The 12,242-nt window shown below is 39.8% G+C and overlaps 1 protein-coding gene across 1 annotated transcript in view; it reads left to right on the plus strand.

The window, feature by feature from the left end:
* dnajc24 (DnaJ (Hsp40) homolog, subfamily C, member 24) overlaps positions 1-12,012 on the plus strand; it is a 19,644-nt gene extending 7,632 nt beyond the window's left edge. Inside the window, exons 4-5 of the mRNA XM_046038007.1 lie at positions 3,056-3,124; positions 10,707-12,012. Of these exons, the coding sequence (XP_045893963.1) occupies positions 3,056-3,124; positions 10,707-10,924 (287 nt within the window). The 3' untranslated portion in view covers positions 10,925-12,012. The remainder of the gene's footprint in view (positions 1-3,055; positions 3,125-10,706) is intronic.
* The last annotated feature ends 230 nt before the right edge of the window (positions 12,013-12,242 follow it).

Genomic DNA, 12,242 nt, shown 5'->3' on the forward strand with positions numbered 1-12,242 from the left:
ACGCTTTTCTTTTAGGCAGGCTGGAGCAGAAAACAACTCACCTTTCTCAAGTTGTACAGTAATGTCACATGTGTATGAAGGTGGATCAAACAAGGTAATCTTAAATGTCAAAGTAGAGAGGAGCCTAGTAGGCCTATTTATTTTCATTCATTACACAATATGAATAAGCTATGCAGACAGTTGTAAAGAAAGAACATCTTTTTCTTCTGTTCTCTACTTGTTATAGTTACACAGTATTAGGGGTGTGGGCTGTATTAAAAGTATCCACTGTTCTCCCATGCTCTAACACACAGTAACGATGAAATGTGTGCTGTTCTCACATTCTTCCTCTGTATGTACACATAAACAACAAGGCAGGGAAATATAAAAGGAATTTATTTTATTGTTTGGGTACATTATTGTTCAGTGTACATGCTCACATCTGAAACAAACTTTACGTGCTTGATAACTCTCCCACGCCGCAGACATCTACACGTCAATACCGATTTATATTCATAGCGGCAAGTGCTATGTAGCTCCACATAGGGGACACAGGAAGTGACATATAGCACCTTCATGCGGCGTCAGAACCGCGTAGCAAATTCACAGCCGCACCGGCAGAGCTCCAGAATATGCAACTCGGCCGGCTCACACGCGGACGCGCTTACAAGTGCGAGGGCCCGCCCAACGCTGCTTGCAGCTTTAATTATTATTTACTTTTTGTTACTTCAACCCTTGAGGCTCCCTGCTTTAATTGATGAATGCCAATTTTGGGTTGTGAATGATTGATAAATAAAAATGGTTATGTTTTCATTCTATCACTACTGTTTTAATCAAATAAACTTAAAATTATCAAATCACTTGAATATTTATCACTCTATTTTTCATTTCACATCCATTTAACCCCTTTTTCCCTTTTCACACCATTTTCATCACCTTTTTTATAATTTAATTATTTTCACACCTATTACCAACAGACATTTAACAAATATATGAACATAAATAACAATGCAAAAGGACAGTAGGTAGGTTTATTGTCACAATATAAACAAGTTAGAGTGAATTTGAGTTTGTAACTCCCTTCTGCTACATAGCAGACAATATACATTAATAAAGAATTACTTAAAATCAATTAACTTTTGACTGCTTTGCAGCCTTTACAAGAAATAAGAATAAGTATTGTACTCACATACTGTAAAGAACTCAGTTTTAACTAGAACTATCTTAGATATGACCTCACTTCCTGTTTATAGCGTTTTTGGTAAACATTTGTTAGCATATAATTGTAACAATTTTTGTTGTGTCAAAATTTCCTCTAAGAAACTTTCATCAGCTTGGTCCAGAGATTATCTGTGCTAAGTTTTGTGCCGATCGGACTTGTGGGAGGAGTTAATTAGAATAGGTTTTTCAGTTTTCGCGATGTAGCGGGGGAAAAAAGTCTAGTCCAATTTTCTAGGTGGCGCTAGCGAGTCATTTTGCCACGCCCTTGCGCGAAACCCATAAAATACGACATTTTTCACCACTTCTGACATGTGTGCAAAATTTGGTGAGTTTTCGAGTATGTTTAGGCCCCCAAAATTGAGCTTACTTTGCAGAGAGAAAAAAAAAAATATATATAATCCTTACAGTTTCAATAGGGACCTCGCACGGTTCGTGCTCGGGCCCTAATAACTAGAACTGCAAGCAGTTACAAGCGGGGTCCAAGCCTCCCGGCGCAAGCCGCCCCCCCCCTGGCCCCGCAGAGGGCGCGCGAGTCGGCCCGGGCCCGCCATGAGTTATTGTGAGTGGGCCCTGCCGTGGCTCAGGGGGCCTGTGGAGAATAAATGACCAGAGTTGTTAGCTTGTAATTGGGACATTTTTTATCGGATCAAAATTCCCTCTACAAACTTTTAGTTTAGTTAGCTCGGTCCAGAGATGGTCCGTGTCAAGTTTAGTGCCGATCGACCTTGTGGCTTTGGAGGAGTTAATTAAAAGACGTTTTCCAGTTTTTGCAATTTAGCGAAATGAAAACATCATCGCACAGAGGTATACCATCAGAATCGGCAGCATTCCCCAAACACGTAGATATAAGGTTTATGAATGTGCGATGTAGTGGGCCGTAGTTATGAGGCAAAATGTCCTTTGGTTGAAAATCCCATTGAATGAATGTCTGACGGTATTTGAGCTTTGATTATAGCGCCACCTTTAGACCGAATTGCACCAGATTTTTCAGGTGTCATCAGGGCCCGATGGGGAGCAATTGACGCAAATTTGGTGTCAATCAGACTTGTGGTTATGGAGATATAAGTAAGTCAATGGGAATTTTTTTGACATCTTTAACTTGCAATAACAGCGCCAGCTATGGGCATATTTGGGTGAACATTGGTGCCTCTAGTAAGGGGACCATGCAGAACAATTCGGCTGTGGTTTCATGCCAATGTGACTTGTGGTTATAGAGGAACAATATTTTCGAATTAAATAGTGCCACATAGGGGCGAGTTGCACTAAATTTTGCACAGACCCCCAGGGAGGCGTCCCACATTAATATTCCAAATTTGGTGTCGATCGGCCATTGCAAAGCGAAGATATGACATCATTTGCTGTTTGTTAGCCTATTATTGCAACATTTTTTTGTCAGATCAAAATATCCTCTACAAACTTTAATCATGGACCAGAGATTATCCGTACCAAGTTTGGTGTTGATCGGACTTGTGGCTTTGGAGGAGTTATTTAAAATAGGTTTTTCAGTTTTCGCGAATTTGCGAAAGAAAAGTTTAGGCAGAAATGGGCGTGACCTATACCAGGAAATTCAGCTCGATCCCCCGAACGCATATGTAAGGTTTTTGATATACACCTTCGTAGGTGGGAGTTCCAAGCACGTACGTACTTAACACAAGACTGCAGATGGGGAATGTCAGCTGAGCGGAAGGATGAAAGGAGAGATAATTACATTTTTAAATCATAAGGTTAGGGGTTGGGGAGTTATATGGTACCGACCTGCTGCATGTATACATGGATTTATAGTAAACTGGTTACTTAAGTGCATGTAAATACACTGATTGTCTAATATAATAATAATGCATCAATGCTTATCCAGTGCGGGAACTGAAACAGGACTGGCCAGTGGATTCTACAGTCTATCTGGAGGACATGACCTGGGACCAGGGTAAGTACACACAATGTACACTAAAACACACACAAAAAAATTATAAAAGTAGTAGGGATTCTGATTTTTCACGTTACATACTAAGTTGGTTATTTCTGCCCTAACCATGGGAGATCCTGTGTACATATGCCAACGTGCAGCCAGCCATTACTCCCTACATTACTCGTTACTTCATGAATCTGTATGCTACTTTGTATTCCCTGGCTCTGTATGTTACCACTTCCTTTGTATGTTACTCTGTATATTGGTGACTCTGTATGTTACTTTGCGCATTACTGTGTACTTTTCTTTATGAACACCAGGGACTGGCTAACACAGGACATATTTGGGAATAGGAATGCAACGATTACAGATTTTATTGTTACGATTATAGTCAGAGGAATTATCATGGTAGGGCTGCAGCTAACTATGGTTTCAAAGATTCATCGATGCGTCGTTTAAGAAGTGGTGGTCCGCTGACAGAACACCGGGTGCTTTCTGATCAGGTGCAGTCGTGCTGTTGGTAGGCGACATAAGTTTTGTTTTATGGTGGACCGACTGTGACATTGTCATTACATTAGAGTTGTTGTTTTCTTTTAGCTTGAAATAATCCCATACTTTGGACACTTTCTTCTTTGTCCCTCGCTATTTTCGCTCATGCTGCAGCATGTTGCAAGATCATCTTCAGACTAGAATCTTGGCAGTTTTTCTCTGTCCTCATCTCCTGTAGCCTCACTTTATTTGTAAAGAGAATTGCACTGAATACAACAGGAGAGTAGATATGGAGTTCTGTAGGTCCTGCCATGCTCCTCTGAAAATGTGTTCCAGTTAATCACACCTGATGACATAAGAACACAAGGGTTCATGTGTAACACATAGGTTCACATTTCATTTTTTTAGGTGAAAGTTTCTGGTAGCAGTATTTCCTCAGTATTCATTTAGCAATGGTGAACCCACACAGTTTACCACCACTGCAAAATAAATATGAAATTAAAATAAACACTTATCTAAAACAGAAATGTGTCCAGTGTATAAATAATTATTGTAGTATAATACCCTTTGCTCTGCTCTTGCCTGTAAAAAGTGGCAAGTCAGCATATCCAAGTTGAGAGCACCTGTAGCTTACAGTTATCCAGTGACTTTCACCTACACCTCAGAGGGGCTTTGCCTCTAAAATGAAAGGAGGGCAGAAGGAAAAATACAAACTTACTGTCAAGTGTAGAGTTGGGTATCGTTTCAATTTTATTGATTCTGATTCTGTTTCTGCTTATCAAATCTGTTTTTTTTACTGAATCTCGGTTCCGATTCCAATATTTTTTTGGAGAGAAAACTCCCCAAATATTTCAATAACAAAAATTAGCCTACCTTTATTCTTGGCACATTGTCAGGTTACTGTCAAAAGGAAGATTTCCTTTTACTTTCATTTATAAAAATAAATATTACCCTGGAATGATCAACAAAAACAATTACAAACCAAAACTATTTAAAGAAATAATATGTTATAAAATATATACAACATTTTAGAATATACCTTTATATTTAACAGACAGCTGTTATGGAAGCAGCAACAATGTCAAAGAGTGGATGTCTGCAACCCTAACTGTTGACTATAACGTTAGTTATTCTGTCAGCTGTATCATGATTCAGTTCAATTTTATTTATATAACACCAAATCACAACAACAGTTATCTCACAGTGCTTTTCATAAAAGAGCAGGTCTAGACCATACTCTGTGATGTTATTTACAGAAGCCCAACAATTCCCACCAAGAGCAAGCACTAGGCGACAGAGGCAAGGAAAAACTTCCTTTTAAGAGGCAGAAACCTCGAGCAGAACCATGGCTCAGGGGGGGCGGCCATCTGCCTCGACCGGTTGGAGGTGAAGGAGAGCGAGAGAGAGAGAGGGAGAGAGGAACAGAGAGATAGGGATGGAAGGAGAGAGAGGGGAGGGAGGCAGCCTACACAATATACACACAGAGGTACAGACAGCAAAGGTGATGTTGCAATAGACTGAATGAAAAATGGTACAGGTATTTATAGTAGTGTTAATGATTATAATAACAATAGAGGACTAGTAACAATAATTGTAGCAGAGGGTGTCGAGCAGGAACACGGGGGCAGCAGGTGACTCGCAACCACAGATCCAGACTCTACATCTCCAGAGCCAGAAACACCTGCAGAAAGTCATAGGAGGAGAGAGGAGAGGGACGAGAAAGCACAAGACTACGGGAAAGGGAAGAAGTCAAGTTAGTAACATGCATTAATGGAATGAGGTTGCATACAGAGGGAGAGAAAGACGAGGAGAGAGGAGCTCAGTGCATCATGGGAAATCCCCCGGTAGTCTAAGCCTATAGCAGCATAACTAAGGGATGGTTGAGGACTCACCTGAGCTAGCCCTAACTATAAGCTTTATCAAAGAGGAAAGTCTTAAGCCTACTTTTAAATGTGGAGATTCTGCTCCATAATGATAGATAATGCGTCACGGAGGTGCTTGGGCCCCAGACCAATAGCTTCAGTTTTATCTGAGTTTAACATTAGAAAATTATACGTCATCTAGGTTTTGTTTCTCAAGTTTATTTAAATAGGGACAGATACAAAAACATAGATAAACTTTGACAGTCATCTGATGTGTGTATCATAGTGTTTTTAGCTAAAGCTGATTCACTACACTTGTCCCTAGTTTTAACATCCTGAAGGCACATTTGGAGTTTAACTAACTGATGAGTTTCATCTGGTTTGATCGATATATAACATCATCTGCATAAAAATGAAAGTTTATGGAGTGTTCCCTGATAATATTGCCAAAAGGAAGCATATATAAAGTGAAGAGGATTGGTCTGAGCACAGATCCTTGTGGAACTCCATGACTAACTTTGGCGCGCATGGAGGACTTATCGTTAACATGTGCAAACTGAAATCGATCTGATAAATAGGACTTAAACCAGCTTAGAGCGGTTACTTTTAATGCCAATGAAATGTTCCAGTCTCTGTAATAGGATCTGATGGTCAGTGGTATCAAATGCAGCACTAAGATCTAATAAAACCAGTACAGAGACAAGTCCTTTGTCTGATGCAATTAGGAGGTTATTAGTAATTTTCATGATGAACTCTAATTCACACTATTAAATGTTCAGTTTCAATACCATATACCAGAACAAGGTCGAGGGTGTGGTTAAAACAGTGAGTGGGCTTTCAATGCTTACGACTGTTCCTCCTTCGGACAGTCACCCAGCCACCCTTTCCTGGCTGCTCAGGAGATGCTAGGGGACGGCTCCCACAGTCTAACTCAGGCCGTTCCGCACCGACTACCAGGGACTGGCTAACTGCAGTAGCTGATGACTGATCTACCAAGGTGCGGAGCCGAACTTCTAAATCACTGAGCCTCGCCTCCATGTCTACAAATAAACTACACTTGTTACCGCTAAAGGAGGCAGAGGACTAACTCAACATCTGACACACCGAGCAGGAGAGGGAGAAGGAGAAGCCATCGCTAGCTGCTATGCTAAAGTCAACTAGCGATGGCTAACGGCTAACCTAAAGTACGGTAGTGTTAGCTACCAAATCTTTTGAAAACAACTATGAGATTAAACAGCAGCCATTAAAAGATGGAAAGAACTGTGAGTGCTTAGGCAGAATTACTGTAAGAATAAGTGTTTAGTGGACAGTTGGCTGCTGTCCACTGTAATGTCTTTATTGAAAAGGTCAAACATTTGTTAAACACTCATTCTGTTGTTGGTGCTGTTTTTCTGGATCTGAAAAGGGCTTTTGATACTGTCAATCATCAAATAATCCTGTCCAGATTAACAAACTTCAATTTCTCCAAACAAGCCATCAGCTGGATGAACTCGTACTTAACCAACAGAACGCATTGTGTAAATCTCCTCACCTCGAATGTCCAGTAGGAGTCCCCCAAGGCTCCATATTTGCACCAATTCTGTTCTACTTATATATCAACGACCTGCCCTACAGTATGCCAAAACATCAATATTTTAATGTATGCAGACGACGCAGTAATCTTTACACATGCCAAAACTGATCAAGAAGCCTCACAATCTCTTACATCTGCACTGACCCGTGTACAGGAATGGCTCACAAAATCATGTCTACTATTGAATCCTAAAAAAAATTTGTATGATGTTTTATAAGCAGCCGATTGAAAGGACATACTCAAATATATTCTTGAAAGAAGAACTACAGATTGTAAACAAATTCAAATACCTTGGCATTGTACTAGATCCCACACGGTCTTTTAAAAATCATGTCAAAAGGCTTTCAAAAACTGTTAATCTTTCCAACTATATTAGACCATCACTCTCATGCAATGCAGCCAGAATGTTTCTTCATTCCATTATCCTTTCATATATTGAATACTCTTTTACAAACTAAGTGAGTACATTAAATTGAAAATAACGGGAGGTGGCAGAACTGTAACCAGGGCCTCCATGAGAGGTGACTGTATGGTGCCTTACATTTGGACAATATGTATTGTCAATTAAGGAGTCAGACATCTGGAACAGGTTACTGGCTGCCGTGAGGGAATGTCCGACTTACCCCAGCTTTAAGAACCAACTCAAACAATGGCTCAAGACACATCAAATTTGTGACCACTAACGGACTTTGTTTTATTTTGTTTTTGATTTTATGTGTATAGGTTTGTTTACTGTTGTTTTGTTTATGTATGTGTATGTTTACCATACCAGGTCCAACACTTTACTGCATTAAATAGCACTTTAACATAATTAAAATGTACTTCAAATAAATAGAATAGCACTTTAATGCATATGTGTATATGTGTGTGTCTGCCGTACTAGATGCAGTACCCTCCAGCACTGAACAGCTCTCAAACTAAATTTAATTGAACATTATTTCATAGAATGGCACTTTACTGCATAAACGGCACCTTAAATTACATAAACTGTGGTGTCTTTTTTTATAATATGTTGTTGAAAATTGTGGTGTCTCTTAAATTGTGTTGTATCGTATCTAATTTCAATGTTTAGCTGTGTTGCCTTGTACTGTGATGACCTGACAGGGGACTACAGATGTAAAATAGCCTTTGGGCTAATTCTGACATATTTACATTGCTGAAAAGCTAAGATGTCCATTAATATGCACTGTTTTAAATAAATAATTTAAAAAAAAGACAAATCTAACAAATTTAACTGGTATTTAGCGAGAACAGCAAAACACACTACCAACAAACAAGCACTGGAAACGGAAATGAGTCGACACGCTTACCGCAGTACGTCAGCCACTGCTTCATAATCAAGATAGTAAAAAGGCCTTTAGGGTTCCCGTCACCAAATAATGGAAAGATTGAGAATGCTTGCTCACACTCACCCTCCTGCCCACACACATTCATCAACATGAATCCCAGTTATTGTTTGTAAACACAGTGTTTCCCACAGAATGACAGCGCAACTGTGGAGAGAGAGAGAGAGGGAGAGGGAGCAACTGAGCTAGAGGAGGTGCTGAGCGAATATATGCGCTGCTCATTTTAGAAGAAAATGCTGTCAGCGTTGGTAATGTGGCAGGCCACCACAAATAAATCAGTGTGTGTGAAACACTGAAATAATACATCACATTTACTGTAGAGGTCATCCAGCTTGATCTTTGCCTTTATTAAGGGAAGGGTGTTGACATCTGTGACTGAAGTAAAATCAATTAATGGCATTGCTGAAGGCTGGAAATACATAACGTGAACCGACATTATACTCACTTTGATCATTTTACAAGACCAGAAACACAGCTCACATGGGTCTTAGTTATTGTTGACAGTTCTTGACATGCATATTAGGGAGTTATTGCATATGAGAGAAAAGGTTTAATACTCAATGGTAACTTACATGGTGATCAACATCCATTATCTGTCATGGTCGGAGATTTCTGTTTTTTTTATTATTGTAGAAAACACATTATAGCATATTTCAACAATCAGAAACATAAAACGGTGCTGAAACAGCATCAGATTACAGCAAAGCCAAAAGAAAACAAACCAAAAGAAAGAAGGAAATTGTGAGGCTTATTCCATTCATCCATCGTCAACCGCTTATCTTGGGTCGCGGGGTGGGAGGCTTATTCAGGTATCATAATGTGCATCTGTATTGCAAGATTTTGTTAAATGTGGTCGATGGATTTCTTAGTTTGAGTTTGAGAATGTGTATTGCTTTAAATGTTGGTGCCGCAAGGAATTGTGGGACGGCATTCTCTCCTTTCCTTTCGTAAAGGATGGTCCGGTGTACCCTATGCTAAAGGAGATATGAAAGGAAGCATTGAGGCTCCTTTCCTCAGCTTTTAGAGAATTCGACCAGCTCTTATTGTGGCTACCACTAAAATACATCCGGGTCCCTTCACTCAGTTAGGAACCTGCCTAAGTAAATTTATTTTTCGGATGCGGCCATTGTCAGACCTTACACTGGTGCAGTGGTCCTGTGTACCTCCTGGTGCAGGACAATGACCAGCCTCATGTGGCCAGAGTGTGTTGGCAGTTCCTGGATGACGAATGCATTGATGCCATTGACTGTCCCTCACGTTCCCCAGACCTGAATACAATTGAGAACCTTTGGGCTGTTATGTGTCGCTGCATCTGACACTGCCAAGGTGCGCCACAGACTGTACAGAAGATCACTGATGCCTCAGGTCCTCAGGACACCATCCGCCATCTACAATATGATGAAAGTCACGCAGGTTGATTCAGCCTATGATTTCAGGTTTTTACTTAGATTTTTGCTGTGATTTTGAATCCAGCCCTCAGTCTGTTGGTGATTTTGGTTCCAACTAACCGTTGTTATGTCATTTTTTTCTCAATGAATTGCAATTACAGTGTACAGTAAAGATTTTGAACTATTTTGCTCATTAAGATCTGATGTATGATTTAAGTGTTCCCTTAATTAGTTTCAGTATTTCATTTCAGACCCTGCCCTTAGGTAAAACATGAAATCACACTAGTGCCCTAATGTAAAGTAATGTAGCCTGTCACAGTGTAAATGTGCAAAAAATCTGGTATACTATTAATCATTTTCAGTTATGTATATACCAGTACCACCTTTACTGATTTTTTGCTATTCTGTGTGGATCTTGTTAGGCTGCCAAAGAAGTCCTCTGGCTCTGTCAGATTCTCCCATCATTCTAACCATTTCCATGACAACAGTTAATAAAGCTTGTCAATTTTAACTTACATTTTAACTCTACATTGCAGCTAACTGACATGATGAAACCTACCCAATTAAAAGCGCAACTCCTCTACTACATTCAAACTAAGCTACTGTATGTTAGACTTTTTGTCAAATCTCTTGAGTTAGTGTATTTTCCCCTTTAATTAGTATTAAATGTCATTTTCATTTATTAATTTAGCTGACACTTGTAAACCCAAGCGACTTTCATTTGCTATATATGTCAGAGGTCGTACGCCTCTGGAGCAACTAGGAGATTGTCTTCCTCAGGGACACATTGATGGATGTGTCACAGTGGGGAGTTGAACCTGGGTCTGTCACACAAACGGCACGTGTCTTATCCACTGCGTCATCACCACCCCCGTTATGATCATAATATCTATTCATATTCATCATGCTTTCAATCTTAAGTTTGAGTGTGTGTCGTTTCAGACGATTGTGTGTATACATACAGCTGTCGCTGTGGAGGAAGATTCAACATCTCAGAGGAGGAGGTGAAGGAGGGGACACAGAGGAAGCGGCAGGAAGATGAAGAGGAAACGGAGGAGGAAGAGCTCAGAGGAGTGTTTATTTGCTGTGATACATGTTCCCTCAGTGTGTACGTCACATGGTCATTGCACAGAAAGACTCAAATGTTAAAATGCCAATAATACTGCTTATGATGTCTCTATAATAATATGAATACCTTTCACCTTGGACACTGCAAAGCTAAATAATTGCGTTAACATTACCCTTTTTGGAACCAAGTGGAGAGTTTAAGAGACATCTAAGACTTTGTTCAACATCTCCATCACTTCTGTTTAGGGGCCGACGAAGCAAGGCACCAAAGCACCAATAAAACAGCTCATTGGCCGATTCACTAAGGTCAAAGTGTGTGAATGTTGCTTAGCCATCCATCTCTTTGTAAACAGTGGCTTATCAGCAGTAGTGGATGTGAACAACCGATCTCTGACCAGGGACCTGTTCTTCAGCCATGGGCTGGGTATCCTAGGCAAAAAAAGATCATATGAATTCTCATTCAGCCATATAGTTTCTTTGACATGTAATCTTAGATGAAGTGTGATTAAAGAGAAACTTCAGGATTGTTAACCAGGATCATATTTTCCCATGTTTTTGACAGACACAAGTGACAATTAGTGACACAATTTGTGTGGATATTTTGTAGAGCAAGTGGAAGAGAAATGAACTTAGACCAGGATAAGTCATATAAACAAAAAACAAGTCTGTGTTCACACCACCATACATCCAACTCAGAATGCCTTGATTGATCAGTCATGAGTCGATCCAAGTATTCTGCAGAGTAGGAACCACTCGCAGTTAAAATATTTTACCTCAGAAGTGGCGCCAATGTTATTCAGACTCTTCAAACCAGAGTGCTATGAACTACACCAGTAAGAATGATAATGTGGGGGAGAGCTAGCTTGCTAGCCAAATTTGACATTACCTAAACATAATGCCTCTATCATGTCGGTGTTGAAAATAGTGTTGGTAATCTGAGTAGGGGAGGCTGGGGATTGTTGTAACAGTTTTTGTCTCAGCAACTCTTAACCTTTTGTGTTACAGCTCTCAAAATATGACACAATTTGTCTACTACCAAAGCAATGTTTACCACATCTCCAACTATATCACAGAATTAATTAATTGATGTCAAATACAAGGAGTTCCATTGTTACAACTTGCCCTCTACCGGGTTAAGGTGCAACTTTAAGAGTGAAGAATAAAACAAATTGAGACTACACCACACAAGAAATTTATTGCGTATGTGTCAACACTTCCATCTTCCTATGGTTTTCCAAGAACAAAAACAACCGCTGTGCTGACTTTTAAATCACTGAAGGTACGATGTGTAATACATGGCCAGAATTTTAGATTAAACATTAATAAAAGAACATTATTACCAGATTGTGAAGTCACAGTTATGATGTTCTGCCAAAGGCTTCTATGTATTGTGGTGCAGAGATAGAAGTT

Source organism: Micropterus dolomieu, linkage group LG22 (assembly GCF_021292245.1).
Source record: "Micropterus dolomieu isolate WLL.071019.BEF.003 ecotype Adirondacks linkage group LG22, ASM2129224v1, whole genome shotgun sequence".
Taxonomy (NCBI): domain Eukaryota; kingdom Metazoa; phylum Chordata; class Actinopteri; order Centrarchiformes; family Centrarchidae; genus Micropterus; species Micropterus dolomieu.